At 37.7% G+C, this 15,554-nt stretch overlaps 1 protein-coding gene across 6 annotated transcripts in view; it reads right to left on the reverse strand.

Moving 5' to 3' along the window:
- TRPM3 (transient receptor potential cation channel subfamily M member 3) overlaps window positions 1–15,088 on the reverse strand; it is a 774,831-nt gene extending 759,743 nt beyond the window's left edge. For 2 of the 6 annotated variants that reach the window (XM_034646703.1, XM_034646699.1), the window contains exon 1: window positions 13,766–15,085. In XM_034646703.1, the coding sequence (XP_034502594.1) occupies window positions 13,766–13,948 (183 nt within the window). In that variant the 5' untranslated portion in view covers window positions 13,949–15,085. Of the gene's footprint in view, window positions 1–13,765 lie in introns of all 6 variants that reach the window. The other 4 variants (XM_034646697.1, XM_034646707.1, XM_034646706.1 and 1 more) reach the window with 4 other exon arrangements.
- Between the last annotated feature and the right edge of the window lie 466 nt (window positions 15,089–15,554).

Below are 15,554 nucleotides of genomic sequence, written 5' to 3' on the forward strand. Positions count from 1 at the left end.
TGGAACTGAAAGCAAACACTCAACTGACTAAACCACCCCTCACAGTGACATTTAAATGACCCCCACAAATCACTTTGGTGAGGGATAAGAAGTACATAAACTTTGTTTATCCTCTTTTAATTATCTTATCTCTTAACTCACAAGACAGCAAAGTATTGAAAAAAATTAAAGACTGGTTGCATCTACCCTGGTTAAAACTAACTTCTCTGAAATTTCATTTCTTCATCTGTGCTTTGGGCATTTACATAAAACCTACCTCAAAGAGATGTCACGAAGATTGCATAAGAGATCATTTAAGTGCCCGGTATTTTAAAAAAAACACCAAAATGTTGCTTGCTTTCCTCTCCTTTTTCATCCTTTTTTCTGTCCAGTATATGAAACACCTAAGTCTAGAGCTCTTTCACTATGCTGTTTCCCTGGCTCCACACCCACATGCTGAGTTTCCATAACATGCCTGGCACCGAGCAAGATCTGGGACCACACTGATGAACCAAACACAGTTCTTAACCTGAAGGAGATCCTAACCCAAAGGACTAGATTACACTCCAATCACATCTAAGGTTATGTTTGATAATCAGACATTTTCCCTAGGAAGAAGAAATAATGCCCAGCCTTCTAAAGGTTTTTCAAAGTGTATGTTTCACAAACTATGCAGTAATACAATATCCTGTGAATTACCTCACTGCTGAGATCAATACAGGACCGTGATGTTATCACACCAGCCTACCTGTCTGTCTCCATCGGTGGACCCAAAAGCACCAGTCACACAAGGCACGGTATGGTCACACACACACAAGTTTCCCTCCCTCAACTGTACTTAACGGGTAATGAGACAAAAGTAGGGCTTAGCCATTATTTACCGCGGGTTCCTTCTGCATTCATTTCTCATAGTCTGTTAATTCGGAGTCTGTGGTCTCACAACATGAATTAAGCTCCTGTTTTAGTTACTGTTACCAGTGCATTCTATAGTTACATCCAATACCTTGGTGCACCTCTTAAACAATGAGCTCTTTTTGTAGCTATAACCCAAATCATTCCCACTTTGTCCGAGGCTCTGGTAATTTGAATCATTATTGTTTATCTTTTAAAGAAAACTAATTTCATTTAGTGCTGGGGCAACTAATAATTTTAAATGCTTAAAAACGCATATTTATTTCCCACAAAATGGCTGCCAATAATTCAGAACAAATGAAAGCAATTTTTTTTCTTTCCAAGTTTTTATTTAAATTCCAGCTAGTTAGCATTGAGGAAAGCAATTTTAAAGTTGATTGTTGCGTTCAAAAATGTGTCTTTACATGGAGACAACTTTGTGATATAAAGTCAAAGGAATGGGAATAGTACTCTGAAATGGGCACCTGCTTTGGGCATCTGTTGTTGACAACAGGTGTCCATCAGGCCCATTTCTGCTACTATTCTTCTATAATTCCTGAAGGACTTCTGTTTTGACAGACTTTATAAAGACAACAACAACAAAATTAAATGAATACAGTTTACACACCAATGACCTTATACTTGATTACCCATACAAGTTGTAACAAATATAGTATAATAACAATAATAATAATAATAATACCAACAACACACCACATAGCTATAATCACATTCCTTAGTCAGGAATGACAAAGGAAAATGTCTCTATCTTGAGTCAAGATCCAAATCTTTTCTCTTTATCTCGGCCTTTTGCCTTGCTGTAGACCTAGTCTTCAGCTTTCTCTAGTTCCTGTTCCTTGCTTCCCTGGTACTTTTTTGCAGCCACTAGTAATCAATTGCAGAATTTCTGAGCTTTCGATACCCAATGGAGTCTCCCTCTGTTGTATATCTACAAATATATCGTTTACTGTTCCCTAATTCTAAACATGTGCTAGAATGTCAAGCTCAACACATTCCCCAGATGTACAAATGACTGCTATAGAGACTTAACCCAAGAATACCAGCTATAAATGCTATAGTCAGAATGATTCTCCCCCCACCCCATGTTTGACAGGAAGATAGCAGCTTCCAGGCCTGAGTTTCTCTCACTTCCTAGCTCTCTGCTCTCTCAATTTAGAGGCCTCAGTGCACCCTGGAAATTTCCCAATTTCACCATCGAATGTCTTCTATCCTCTGCGACAAATGTTCCTGAGAAAACAACCTGCTTGCTGCTTCCCCGAGTTATAGTTTAATTGTTCACTGTCCAATTTGGTATGACTCAGGCAATCACTGTCTAGTGCTCTAGAAAATTATCATAAAAGTACTGCTTTAAAGATGTAATATTTCCTTCAATATAACTGATCTTCAGTTGTGTTTTCAGTAATTGTGTTTTCCACATCAAAATTTGTTTTGTTTTATAGGGATATTATAATACATAAATGCATCATATTAACACATTATACCCCTTAAACTTACAAAATGTTAAATGTCCAATATATTTTTTAAAAAAAGAAAAAAGAAAAAGGCATGATCTTCAAAAGAAAGACTCAACTTCTCACCTTATTTAACCTTAGCATTTGAAGACATTCTCTATTGCTGTGTCCTTGCTTGGTGCTAATTATTCACCCTTTTTTCTTGCCTATTAACAGTAATTTGTAATAATTATCTATTGTTATAATGATTGTTTACTGAGTACAGGAGACAAGCACTTATATGAAAAATCAGACATCTTCAAATAACAGGAAAAAAAACAGTAAGAGCCTTATTTAAAAAGTAGTTGTGATTCAAACTTTTAAGTAGAGGGTTATTTTCATTCATTAAGAAGAAAAAAAATCAATAAAACACTTATAAATTAGTAAAAAATTGCTGTTGGCCACATCTATATAGAAAATATTAAATAAGAATATCCCCCAAATTATTTTACCTGGGAAGCTTCAATTCAATGAATCAGAAAATGCCATCATTTGTTTGTTTATTGGTCCAATTAATCAATTTCCTCACTGAATTGACCGGTCTAACCAAGCTTTTTAGCAGATTAATAAATACAATTAAGGCAATCTTAATATACTTATACGAATAATTGTTATAACATTTACTTGTCATTGCTAACTATATACTCAATATGCTTATATCATGTTATATACCAAATTATAATTTCATCCCTCCCACCATCATAAGTCTTCCAGAAGTTTTATTCACATTTCTTTCTCCTGCAGCATTTGAGGTTTTATACAGAGTGGGTGCTCATTAAAATGTATGTCAAAACAAATCATTCGTATTCCCAAATCTACTGAATATCCACTGGTAGGAAAGGTAATTTCCACGTCTGCCGTCATTATTATAAACTCAATACTCAGAAAGCAAAAGAATGTAAGTTTTGCTTATGCAGGATGAATTAATTCTGGAGATCGAATGTGCAGCATGGTGACAATAGTTAACAGTACTCTATGGTTTTTTTGAAATTTGCTAAGAGAGTAGGTGTCAACTGTTCTCACCACACAAACAAAAAAGCGGTGACTATGTGAGGTGATGGATATGTTAATTAGCTTGACTGTTATAATCATTTCACAAGGTATACTACATCAAAACATCATGGCGTACACCTTAGATAGATATATAATTTTTATTTGTTAATCATAGCTCATAAAGCTGGGGGTGAGGGAAAAAAAGAATACAGTGAATCTTCATCTCTGTTCTTCTGTTTGCCCACAGAACCTCATTCCAAAGAGATGAGCATTTATCATCAACTTAAAGGCACCTTCAGGGTCTTCCACCACCATTTTGCAATTTTGTCCAGCAAAGATTTAACAAACCAAATAACCAACATCTTGATACCTGTGACAGGCAAAATAATGGCCTCCCAAGGAGGTCCACATCCTAATCCCCAAAACCTATGAATATGTTACTTTACATGGCAAAGAGGAATTAATGTTGCAGATGGAATTAAGTTTGTTAATTACCTAACCTTAAAGTAAAGAGATTGTTCTGGATTATCCAGAAGGGTCCAATGTAATCATCTGAGTCCTTAAAAAGTCAAAGACAGAGAGGGTCAAAGAAAGCAATGTAATGATAGAAGTAGGATCAATGAGATACAATTGTACTGACTTCAAAGAAAAAAGACAGGGCAGGAGCCAAGGAATTGGGGTATCTTCTAGAAGCTAGAAAAGGCAAGTAAATGCACTCTCCCCTTAGAAATCAGAAATGAACACAGCTGACACCTTGATTTTGTCTAGTGAAACCCATGTCAGACTTCTCAACTACAGAACTGTATGATAATAAATTCATATTCCTATAAGCCACTAAATTTGAGGTAATCTTTATGGCAGCAGCAGAAACCTAACACAATGCCCAGGACTTTCTTTTTAGAGCTGAAAGCAAAAATTTTAATACAAAAATAACTTGACAATATATTTTTACACATTCTATTTCTTAATGAGAGTTTAATTGGCCTCCACAATACATAGACCAAATATTATCTGATAGTTAACTGAACACAATGACCCAATTAAAGTCTAAGGTCTGACAGTAAACCTACAGATCAATGCCAATACACAGTTCCTAGTATTATTGGTTCAACTTTAAAAAAAACTATCTCTCTCAAGCATTTATCTTGACTTCACTCTATGAACTATAACTCAGAATTAGTGATTAGTTGATGATGGGGGTTCCTATTTATAAAAATATTTGAGCTATGAAATGAAAAAGGAAAGACAGACTTGTAATATCACCATTTTGCACTGCCCTCATGAAGCAATGGATCTTAGCCAGGAATCCATTAAATCTAGTCAAGGGCCTAATCCAGTCCATTGCCCCTTTTCTTAGCCTGTGAGCTAAGAGCTATTTTTTTTCATTTTCAAGTGATTAAGAAAATCAAAAGCATAATATTCATGGCATAAATAATTACATGAAATTCCAATTTCAGTGTTTTATAAATAAAATGGTATTGGAACACAGCCATGCCCATTTACTTACATAATGTCTATGGCTGCTTTTATATGGTAACAGCAGAGGTGAGTAGCTGTAAGAAACTTTATGGTGCTCAAAACCTGAAATATTTATTCTTTGGCCCTCACATAAAAAATTGGCCAACCCCTACTCTTGGCGATGGTCACCAATGATAGCTAATACCTAAAATGAGAAGCAAACAGAATACCTATGAAGTATCCTTGTGGAAAAATTCAAAACTGATCTAGGCTCCTGGTCAAACTGTCAATTCATAGGAAATACGAAGGACAGAGGAACATGTAAGATGGCACAATTGGGATGTATTTAGCAGACTATAGAATATGGGAAACTCTACAGGATGAATAAATTTATTTGACAAATGCTTTTCGACAAGAAAAAGAAAGGAGATCAGGAAGAGGAACTTACAGATGAAAAACCAAATGATTGTAATGTGCCAATTACAATTGTATTCTGATTCAAACAAACTGTGGGTAAAAAAGAGAATTATGAGATCATTAAGGAAATGTGATCTTAATATATGTGGGTATTCGGAAATTATTAATTTGTTTAAATTTTATAAGTGTTATAGTTTTGTTTTAATAAAGAATCCTTATCTTTCATATATTTTTTAGAAGAAATATGAGATCTGGGATTTGCCTGCAAATAATCTAGTGGGGAGGGAAGAAATAGAAAACAGAGGTACAAATGAAACAAAACTGTCATTATTTGGTAATTTTTGAAGCTGGATTATGGGTATTTGTGGTTGGTATACTGTTCCCTCTCCTATTGTACATGGTTGAATTTTCCTTAATAAAAGGATTTTAAAAAATCCTTTCCCAAAGGTCTTGAGGTTCATGAAGAGAATAATTTGGTAACCATAATTTATTTCAAAACCCAAGGATACAGAACCCAATGATAAAAATACCAAAACCAAATCTTTCTAAATGGGAGAAATTTCATATTTTATCTCTAAAAATGTCAATGTATTCACCTTCAGTAAAAACATAGAGTAACAGACATTTCAATGACCAGGACCTACTGTGGAAAACAAACATCTTGGAGAAAACAAGCTGATTTTATTTTCTAAAATACTTTCAAAACCAGAAGCCCAATACAATCATTAGCCTTCTATCACATCTGTAACCAACATTCTAATTCCGGAAGAACTGAAGACCACAAACAACACTTCGCCGTCAAGCAAAGGCAACTTGCTTTTGGTATTTGTTGAAACACCTCTAGTTAATACCAGGAGTTAGGTAACTGTTTCCATTTAACAAGTATCTCTTGCCAGACACTGTACTAGCTACACAATACATTTAACTTTCACAATTCATCCTGGAAACAGGGATTACCATCCTCATTTTATGATGAAGGCACAGAGACACAGAAAGATTAAGTTGTAAAATCAGTTAATGACCTGAGACAGGCTTAAAATCAAGTGCATCTGATCTGAATGCCAATATAATCTCAAAGCAGAAGGCCAGCACCATTACTCTCAGCCCCTTGCAAATTTTGACTCCGTCCAGAGGTTAGGATCTAGACAAGCTTGACCTTTCTCTGGTGCAAAACAACTACAAAGGAAGCCCCGGTCCTTATGTCTTCCAAAAAGCAAGGTCAGTTCCTGAATTTTTTCTTGTCAAAAAATATTTGCAAGAAACAGAGACAAATACAAAGATGTTAACTGAATATTGTTTGTAATCGGAAAAAAAAAGAAAAGAAAAGAAACTAAATTTGTGATGGTAGAGAAATGAATAAATTACTTGTGGTACAAACACATACTAAAATAATATGCAACATTTACCTATAACCATATATCTCCAAAAATATAATGTTGAGTCAAAAGCAAATTGCGAAAGAATACGTCTCACAATTCATGTAAAATTTTTAAGCACACAGAACCGTACTATTTATACATTTTTATGAGTACATAAATATATACTAGAGCTATCTAAAAAACTACATGAGAAGAATGAACCTCAGGTTCAGAGTATTTCTGACCTTTGGAGAAGGAATCAAGAGAATGGTAGGGGAGTATTTTAACTGTGCCTATAACATTATACTTCTTTCAAAAAGATATGAAGAAAATATGCCAAATTATTAACCTTGGTTTAATATGCATTATGAGTATGAGGATTCTTTTCATAATATTTTCTATGATTTTTCTATTTTTTTCTATTTTCAGACAATTTAAATTTTAAATAAAAATAAATAGATAATTTTTCTTTATATAAAAAGAAGACAAAGACTTGAGTGAATCTGACAGTGGGAACGGAAGAAGGAATTCTCCTGATAAAATTCAGGAGAAAAGAGACATAGAAATATAATTCACCTGAGGCCACACTAATAACTGACAGAGCCAAGATTGCAATCTAGATCTGGTTGATTCCAAAGCACCATATTATTCTCAAGATCAATTTGGATTTTCCATACAATTCCCAAAGTAGAGATGACTTGCATTCAAACTGTGCCTCCTAGGAACACTTATCATACAGCCCTTCCTCCTAATTTCACTGTTGTAAGGTTCATTCCCAAGGAAGTCCTAGAAAAATCAACCTTCAGGGAGGAGAAAAACCTAGTTGGTTATTAGCATGAATGTACTCCCTTTTGTGTTACTATGTTGTGGTTGAAGTTCTGGGATTCTAGATGGGTAGTAGGGAGGGCACGTATTGCATGGTGCACTGGGTGTTATACGCAACTAATGAAGCATCAATTTACATCGGAATCTGGGGATGTACTGTATGGTGATTAACACAATATAATAAAATAAAATTTAAAAAAAAAATAAAAATAAAAATAAAAAAATAGAGAGGTATTTGTAATGAATATGCAATCTCTTGACACTGAATGCACGGATTGGCAGTTTGATGTGTCAACTCTGCACTTAGATAACTATCTTCAGAAAAGCTAAAGTAGTGATTCGACCTTTTTGAAATCTGAGAATTTTCTCACATTCCTTGAGGCATTCAGAGAGGTCAAAGGGAGATACAAAGTTATATTTCGGCAATCTCTGAATTATTAACAAAAGTTTTCATAAAATACATACTCTCTGCATAACTTGTGAATTAATTTACCAACGTTATAGACTAACTATGTACTAAGTAAAACCTGCAGAAGAATTAGCAGTTAGATCCAGTGTTCACAAGGCACGTTCCTAAGACAAAGAGAGGTCAGAGCTGAAACTGAAAACAAGCAAAATAAAAACAGGTCTTCAACTCTCCCGTAAAACAAATCCCAACTCCTCCAAGGCTATGGATTAGTTTCACTGCTGTTCTTTCTTCCTACTTGTTTAAACCCTTTAATAGGTTCTCCCTCCAACAAATAAACATGTTCAAATCTCTCCCATCTTGCCAAACAAGAAAAAGGAGAGCAAAATTCTTCTGCCTCTATTTCTCTTTGCTCTCATAGCCAAGAGCTTAAAGTCTACCTCATATTAATGAGAAAATACTATGTTTATTAATGTATTTATTAATTGGTCAATTCACTCATTGGACAAATATTTGAGGGCTTGCTATACACCAGGCACTATTGAAGGCATCTGGATAAATCAGTGAACCAAAGATCCCTACCTTTGTGGAGCTTACAGTCTAGCTGAAGTCAGGCAATGCATAATAAATTATGTGATGCTCATGAGTCAGTTGAAATGACTGAGAAAGATTTCACTGCCCTCTTCCAAACTGCCAAATCCACACAATTCTTTCTCTTCCTCATCTTTTGAGAATCAGGCATCAAGTGGAGGAAGCTTGTTATCTAAATGTCTCATCACCATCTCTTAACAGGCATTCACTACTTTAACCTTTGCTCCATTGTATTCTGACCATAAAGCTAGACCATGTGTATCTCCGTCCAGTTGCTTTGCAGATCCTTGTCTTGTGTGAAGCCATCAGTTCTATTAGGAAAGTTGTCCAGTACCATGGTGCCTAACACTTCCTAGGTACTCAATGAATGTTAGATGAATAAAAGTTTGTTTCAATGCTGTTCCCCATCATCCTTGCATTTTTGCTCCACCAGTCCTCTTTGGGCTTTGCAAATCAAAGAAAAAGTAAAGCCAATTCACAGACCATCACAGCTGGTCGAGACAAATGAATATAATGTGTTGCTACTATTTATAAATGATTTTTAATGATTCAATTGTTTTTCAAGACCTCAATAAATAATGGCAGGAGGAACTGTTCTAATATGTTTTGGAATAATTGAAAACACATTTAACCATCACCATACAAGGATGTATTCATCCTCAAAACTTAAAATATTTGAATTACTCACTGGCCACCTAATATATTTGTAGTCCTCAAATTAAAGATGAAACTAAATTTATTTCGCTATTCACTGTGATCAATGAGAACAAGCTTCTTAGTTGTTAATTACTAGAAAAAAAGATAACATTTCAGAAATGCTTAAACAAAATAAACAATTATCAGAAATTTTTTCCCATAAAAAATTCACAATAACAAGAAAATACATCTGTACTCCTGAGTAATACAACATTGTCCCTTTTTAAAAAAAATTTTTTTAACACAGTGAGTAAAAAGCAGACAAAAATCAACCTGTCAAGAAATGGTTTACTCAGTAATGGACTAGCCCGGCAGGGGATTCATTCTGCTTTCGCCAGAAGAGCCCTTTGTGTAACAAGAACAAACCATTAAGGGTTTAATGACACTGCAGTCGCATATCAGAACACTGAAACAGGAGTGAGGATTCTTTTCACCCACTTGCGGCTGCTTCTACCACAACCACAGCCACCACACGATCTACTGTCCACATCGTCTGCAAATGGGCAACTGGTTGGGAGATGGGTTTTCCTGACTTTAGCCCTCATTTATTATAAGATCTTGAAGAACACAGCTTTTGTCAGGAATAACCGGAAGTCACTTGCTAGGCCCAGAAGGGACAAGTCAGCCTCAGAAACGGAAGCAGATTTGTTCCTGGAATCCCTCCCTGCCCACATGGCATCTCAAACAGCTGTGGGAAGACTGAATTTGGTACGCAGCTGTGCCGGACTCGTCTACTTTGCAGCGCTGCTGTTTCTATACACTCTCAACTGCCCACTTGTCTGCACAAGGCGTGATGTTCTGCGGTTGGCACCTGCTGATAAGGGTAATTATAGCATTAGTGGAAGCAAGCATGCCATCTAAGGTTGAAAAACAACTCTAATTACAACTCCATCATTTTACTCCCTCAGAACTCTTTCTTTTCTCTCTTTTTTTTTTTTTTACACAGAGCTTACTTGGAGATTAAATGAAATCCGTATCTATTTGAAAAAAAGCCCTGAAATAGTTGTGGGACTAGATGAGGAAATCACCTTTCAAAATTAAAAATACTATAGGCTGAGGTGAACATGTGATATTTGTAACACCAGACAGCACTTGCTGAATCACCTTTCAACAGATTTCACATGTATTTTTGTGTGGACAGAATTAAAACAAATAATAGGAATAATAAGAACAACACTTCAAAGAGAAATACGAAATCCAGATAGTACCGAATAGAGGCAAAGAAGTTTTAAAATCCTTTTATGTCTACTAACCAATTTAACAGTGGCATTATGTAAAATATTAATGTACAGAAACCTAATTTCATATCCACAATGCAAATATAAAACTTTTATATTAATATAACTATACAATTGATATCAAATTCCTTTACTAGTTTACCAAAAAGACACCCCACTGTTTTTAGATTTAAAAAATAATCTATGACCCATGGTCAGAGAGGAACAAATTTCAAGGAATGAATATGATTAAATCCTACTTCTCTTTATCAGAATTTTATGATTTGGGGTATAATTTGAGAATTATAGATTACTGAATTAAACTGTGCACTTTCAACCATGAAGCTTTAAAAATAAGGGGAAAGAAGAAGGTTTGCTTGGGAAAAAAATCTTTTCAAATCAACAAGGATTGATGTGTTAGACACATCCACTCTTGTGGCCCAGAACTTGAAAACATGACCTTTAAATACCACTATTAGGACTCAGAACAGCTGCCCCTTCCTCTCACTATTACACAGAGTAGTGCTGCTTCTGCATTGTGCTAGAATAGAAGCAGGCCCCAGGGAGCTGGGGCAAGGATGGCACATGCTGTCCTGTCCTGGGCCTGCCATAGTCCATGAAGAACATGGGCAGACCATCTTCTGAGTAATAAGTACATTGCCAGAAATATGACCTTTTGATTTCTAATACTGGCATCAAAATCATAGGGCCAGCCCAATCTCTAAGCTAGCTCTAAGAAAACCCCAGCATATCTAGTGATAAGTAGATAGGAAATCTAATTACCAAGGTTGATTCAAACAGACCTCCCCTACCCTTCACACATAAAAACACCATGACGCAGATCATAGAAGAAAAGTATTTCTGCATAATCAAGAATATGGCAGCCCTCTCCTTGCTGAAGAAAATCGCCCCCATTATCTATGATGGATGCATGCTTTGTTGTTAGTGAAAATGAAAACTAATGTAATCATTCCCACTGGGGACAGAGTCATGGACTGTCATCGTTCCCTGGGAATAAATTTAACTGGAAGTGATTTCAAGACTCTAACTATAGCAGAAAAGAGAGAACAAAGGCCACATCAATAAAACAACTATATAATCATTTTACATTCTCAAAAGAAAGAAGAAAGAAGGATCTAAGTGTGTTCCCATGTTTTATTATTAACTACCTTTTCCCACATTTATCTACTTTGTCTTCAAAGAAAGAAAAAAATTCTCCTACAATTTTTATCATGATGATCCCACAATATTTCTGAGTACAACACAAAATGAATAAGATCTAGAGTCACATCACAGAATATCTTATTTATTCAGAGAATAAAAAGCAGGAATAATCATATTAACTGCTTTAATCACTTCCTTTAGTCTCTGTAATTAAAGCTATTTTTTTACATAAAATACAATGAAAGTTGAAAATAGCACCAGCACACCTTAAGAGGCAGAAAAAAAAAATCTTACCTTGAAGATTAAAAACTTTTATCATCATGTCTGCTGCAAGCCTTATTATTTCCTCCCTCTTGTTTGCATAAGTAAGTTGGGTGTCTCACTTACAGATGAAGTAGAAAGTCTTTGTTAACAACTAATGGAATCAAACCTTGATTAAAAACCACCATCCCAGCTCTAAAATTTACAAAACCTCATTATCCTTGTTTAAAAAATTCTGATAATTCAAATCATGACTAGGAGCACTTACTAGATTTTTAGAACAAAATCGATATCAAACAGGTCATGCAATGTGAGAATAAGCACCAGCTTTTGCCATGACTGGTTTTTTAACTGAATTACTAATGTTTCAGTTAACAAGTACTACAGAGAAATATAGCACCATCATCGCCCTTAGTAAACAGGAGGACACACTTTTCCAGATGTCTTCTGTTGTCATGGTATCCTATTATGTCCTCTCTCCCTCATATTTTTATTCTAAGTAACAGACCTGTAAGTTATTGAGCCTAACCTATGGTTATATGAAGATTTTATATGTTCCTGAGACTCTGCACACACCTGTTGAATAGAATCAAAGAAGCAGTATAAGAAGTTATTTAGAATAATACTTTCTGTTAAAAGGGGGATTAAATTCTTAGTTCACATAATTGATGAAAACCAGAAGTCATCAATCCCTATCTTCAGAATAATATTCTCCTTTTTAAAATATAAAATTTACCTTTATTTAAAAATGGTATTACAATGCCTGAAATGAAATTAATTGCATTTTAAGTGCACTATATCCATCTTTGGACCAAAAAAAAAAAAAACTTACCCACAACACTAAATATTAGGGAAAAAATTTCAAATTTAATAACATTCTCTGCTAGTTTTTGTGAACAAGCAAACAAAATAAACAGACCAAATATTTTACATGTTTATGTTTCATTCTTTGAAGTAATGTTTTAAACAGCCTGGTTTTACAGATTAATTTTTATCCTTTAGTGATGATCTCTCGAAAACAGAAGAGGGTACCATTATTCATGCCATGAGATACAATGCTTTTGTACCACCCTTTTAAAATTTTTATTTAGTTTCTCTTCTATACGATACAATATCTGCTGTCAACTCCTCTGAATGTAAAGCATAGGTACACACAGCAGTGCGCACACACGGGGATGTTCTTAATGAGGTCTCCTAAGTTGAAGTACCCTTGTTCCCTAGGAGCAACAGGAGGGCTCTGCACTCTCTTCTGAGAGTTCTTCCCCTCTAGGCTAAAGGAAAACAGGTAATATTTAAATACTAAAAATGCATATGCAGCTAAAGTTTTTATCAACCGTACTTCTCTACGCACATACGATGCCTATATTAATTTCACTTGAGTGCTTTTATCGCACAAAGACATTGAAGAGGGCTGACGCATGGGAAAACTGCTTTCTGAACGCTGTGTATGGTAACAGTAGGATTAGAAGCACCTGGGATATTCTTGCTATGCTCTGCATGCAAATAACATTCTGCAAACAATTAAACGCACCCATTAACATAGTGGGAGTGTGGGATGAAAAAGAGCAAGTGTTAAGAGAGTAAAAAATGGCATGCCCTTCCTATTCCGCCCTCATTCAGCGGATGCCGAGTACCTTCGAACATGCTGCACAGACAGACCCTCGGGACCTACAGGAGTCACAACAATACACTCGGCAACATCTCGCAAGCTCTGTTAATTGAAAAACTCTAACGATCTGACAGTGAGCCCCTCGCCTCTCCAACATTTTCTCCATTTTTCGCAAAGACCCCACAGACGTCAGGAGACCCTCCCCTCGCTGAAGAAAGGGAAGCCGTTGCTTCTTGCCCCTCCTCATAGCCCCCAACACTTTCATTAGAAGAGACTCCACAAGTTCCCAGGCTCGAGCCCCTAAGGAGGCAAGTTCAGCACCATGGAAAGGGCTCGAGGCGCGGGGCGGAGGGAGGAAGAGACCTAGGGGTTCTCCCCGGGCCACTCACCGGCGTCTGCTGCGATGGGAGTCCCGAGCGCTTGGTGGATCCCTGCTTGGAACTTAACCTTTTCCACGACTCGGCAAACCTGCCCCGGCTGGCGCTCCGGCTGCGCCTGCGGCTCTCCGCGCTGTCGTCGCGGTCGGAGCAGCCCCGCTCCACCTCCGCTGCATCCCTCCACTTCTTCCCCATGCTAAGTTCGCCTCGCTCTGCCAGGCAACACCCGGGCGCCGAGCTCTCACTCCCTCCTCTCGCCGCCGGGTCTCACTCCAGCTTGCGCGCTGCTCTCTGTTGGCGCCGCCTTTGCCTCCGCGGGCTCCTGCCAGAACCCTGCGCTCCGTTACCGCCGCCGCCACCAGGCTGCGCTTGCGCCCGCGATTGGCTGAACTGTCGGCTGGGGCTGCGAGCGCCACCTGCGCCCGAGCCAGCTTCCTTTTGCGCCCCCAAATTGCTCTCCACCCCGCAGGCGCCGCCTTCGCTGGGGAGCACACGGCCCACGCCTGGAGCTATTGATGTGTCGCTGGGTAGCTGCCTCCAGTCACCCCACCCCGCCCAGTCCAGTCCCCTAGGCCTTGGGGACCAACCACACCCCACCCTGAGCTGCAGGTGCAAGCCTAGGCTCCCACACTGGGAGACTCCAGTAGACTTGGAGAACGACAGGAAGCATGCAACTTTGTCTTCCTTCCTTTTCTCTTTCTTCCCTGTTTCTTTGCAGCAACAACTGTCTCCTAAGTGTCCTTGGGGGGGGTGGGTAGAGCTTCATCTCCTTGTCAGATGCCACACTAATTCCTTCTCACGCTTGCTCGGATTAGCCCACTGGTTCTGAAACTTGGCTGCACACTGGAGGTACTTAATCTTTTTTTTTTTTTAATGCTGATATTTCTTCAGAGTCTAATTTAATTGGCCTGGCTGTGGCCTGGGAATCAGGATATTTAAAATCTCTCCAGTTGATTCTTGCTGCTCTAACCGCAATCAAGCGTCTTCGACAACCTGCACCATAGGGACAGGGCAGAGAAGGGTCTTTGGAAGGGAAGACAGGGTGGATGCTTCTTGAATCAATTCGTTTTTCTCTCGGGGTAGCAGTGGGGTATTCAGTTTACCCTCACACTCTCGAGGCCAAGATACAGCAGTCAATGCAGTGAAGATGACGTGTGATCTCCTGTGTGCTGAAAATTCTTTGACACCTCCTCGTCCTTGGTTCATCCATCTGCCTTCTGCTCATTAGAAGGAAATCCAGCAGTCCCTCATCAGTTTTGTGTCAGTTATTTTACCAGATCAAGCTGTCCTCGTGATCAGGAATTTCCTTGATCAGATGAGAGAGGGCCAATAGGGGTGTCACAAATTTACAAAAGCTGAAACAATGACCTTACTCCTGATTAAAGGGAAGAAGGCCTAAAATCCCTCCTGGTTGAAAAGAGCTATCTGGTTGCTTATCTGTTGCAATGGCAACAGACGTATTTTCATTTCTTTCTGAAATGGAGCATTCTCTCTCCCATTTGAATAAGACCAGGCCCTTCCAGGAGGAAAAGGCAGAAAGGGATTAAGAGGGAAGGGGAGAAGGTGAGAAATGCTGTAGGAAAATTTGTGTTGTGGTGCCAGTTGTGAAAATCATAATCTGAGTTGTCCGTGGTCAGTCTGATGAAGCAGAGGTTTTGGAATTGACTAGTTTTCATGAATGGAATACAGAACTCTAAAATTCCACAGCTGTACGTCTGTGTGTAGTGCTACATTAATATTAATCCTGTCACTTTAAGCAAAGGGACTCAACAGAGAACACTTCCTACCATTTTAAACAACC

Source organism: Ailuropoda melanoleuca, chromosome 17 (assembly GCF_002007445.2).
Source record: "Ailuropoda melanoleuca isolate Jingjing chromosome 17, ASM200744v2, whole genome shotgun sequence".
In the NCBI taxonomy this organism is placed as follows: domain Eukaryota; kingdom Metazoa; phylum Chordata; class Mammalia; order Carnivora; family Ursidae; genus Ailuropoda; species Ailuropoda melanoleuca.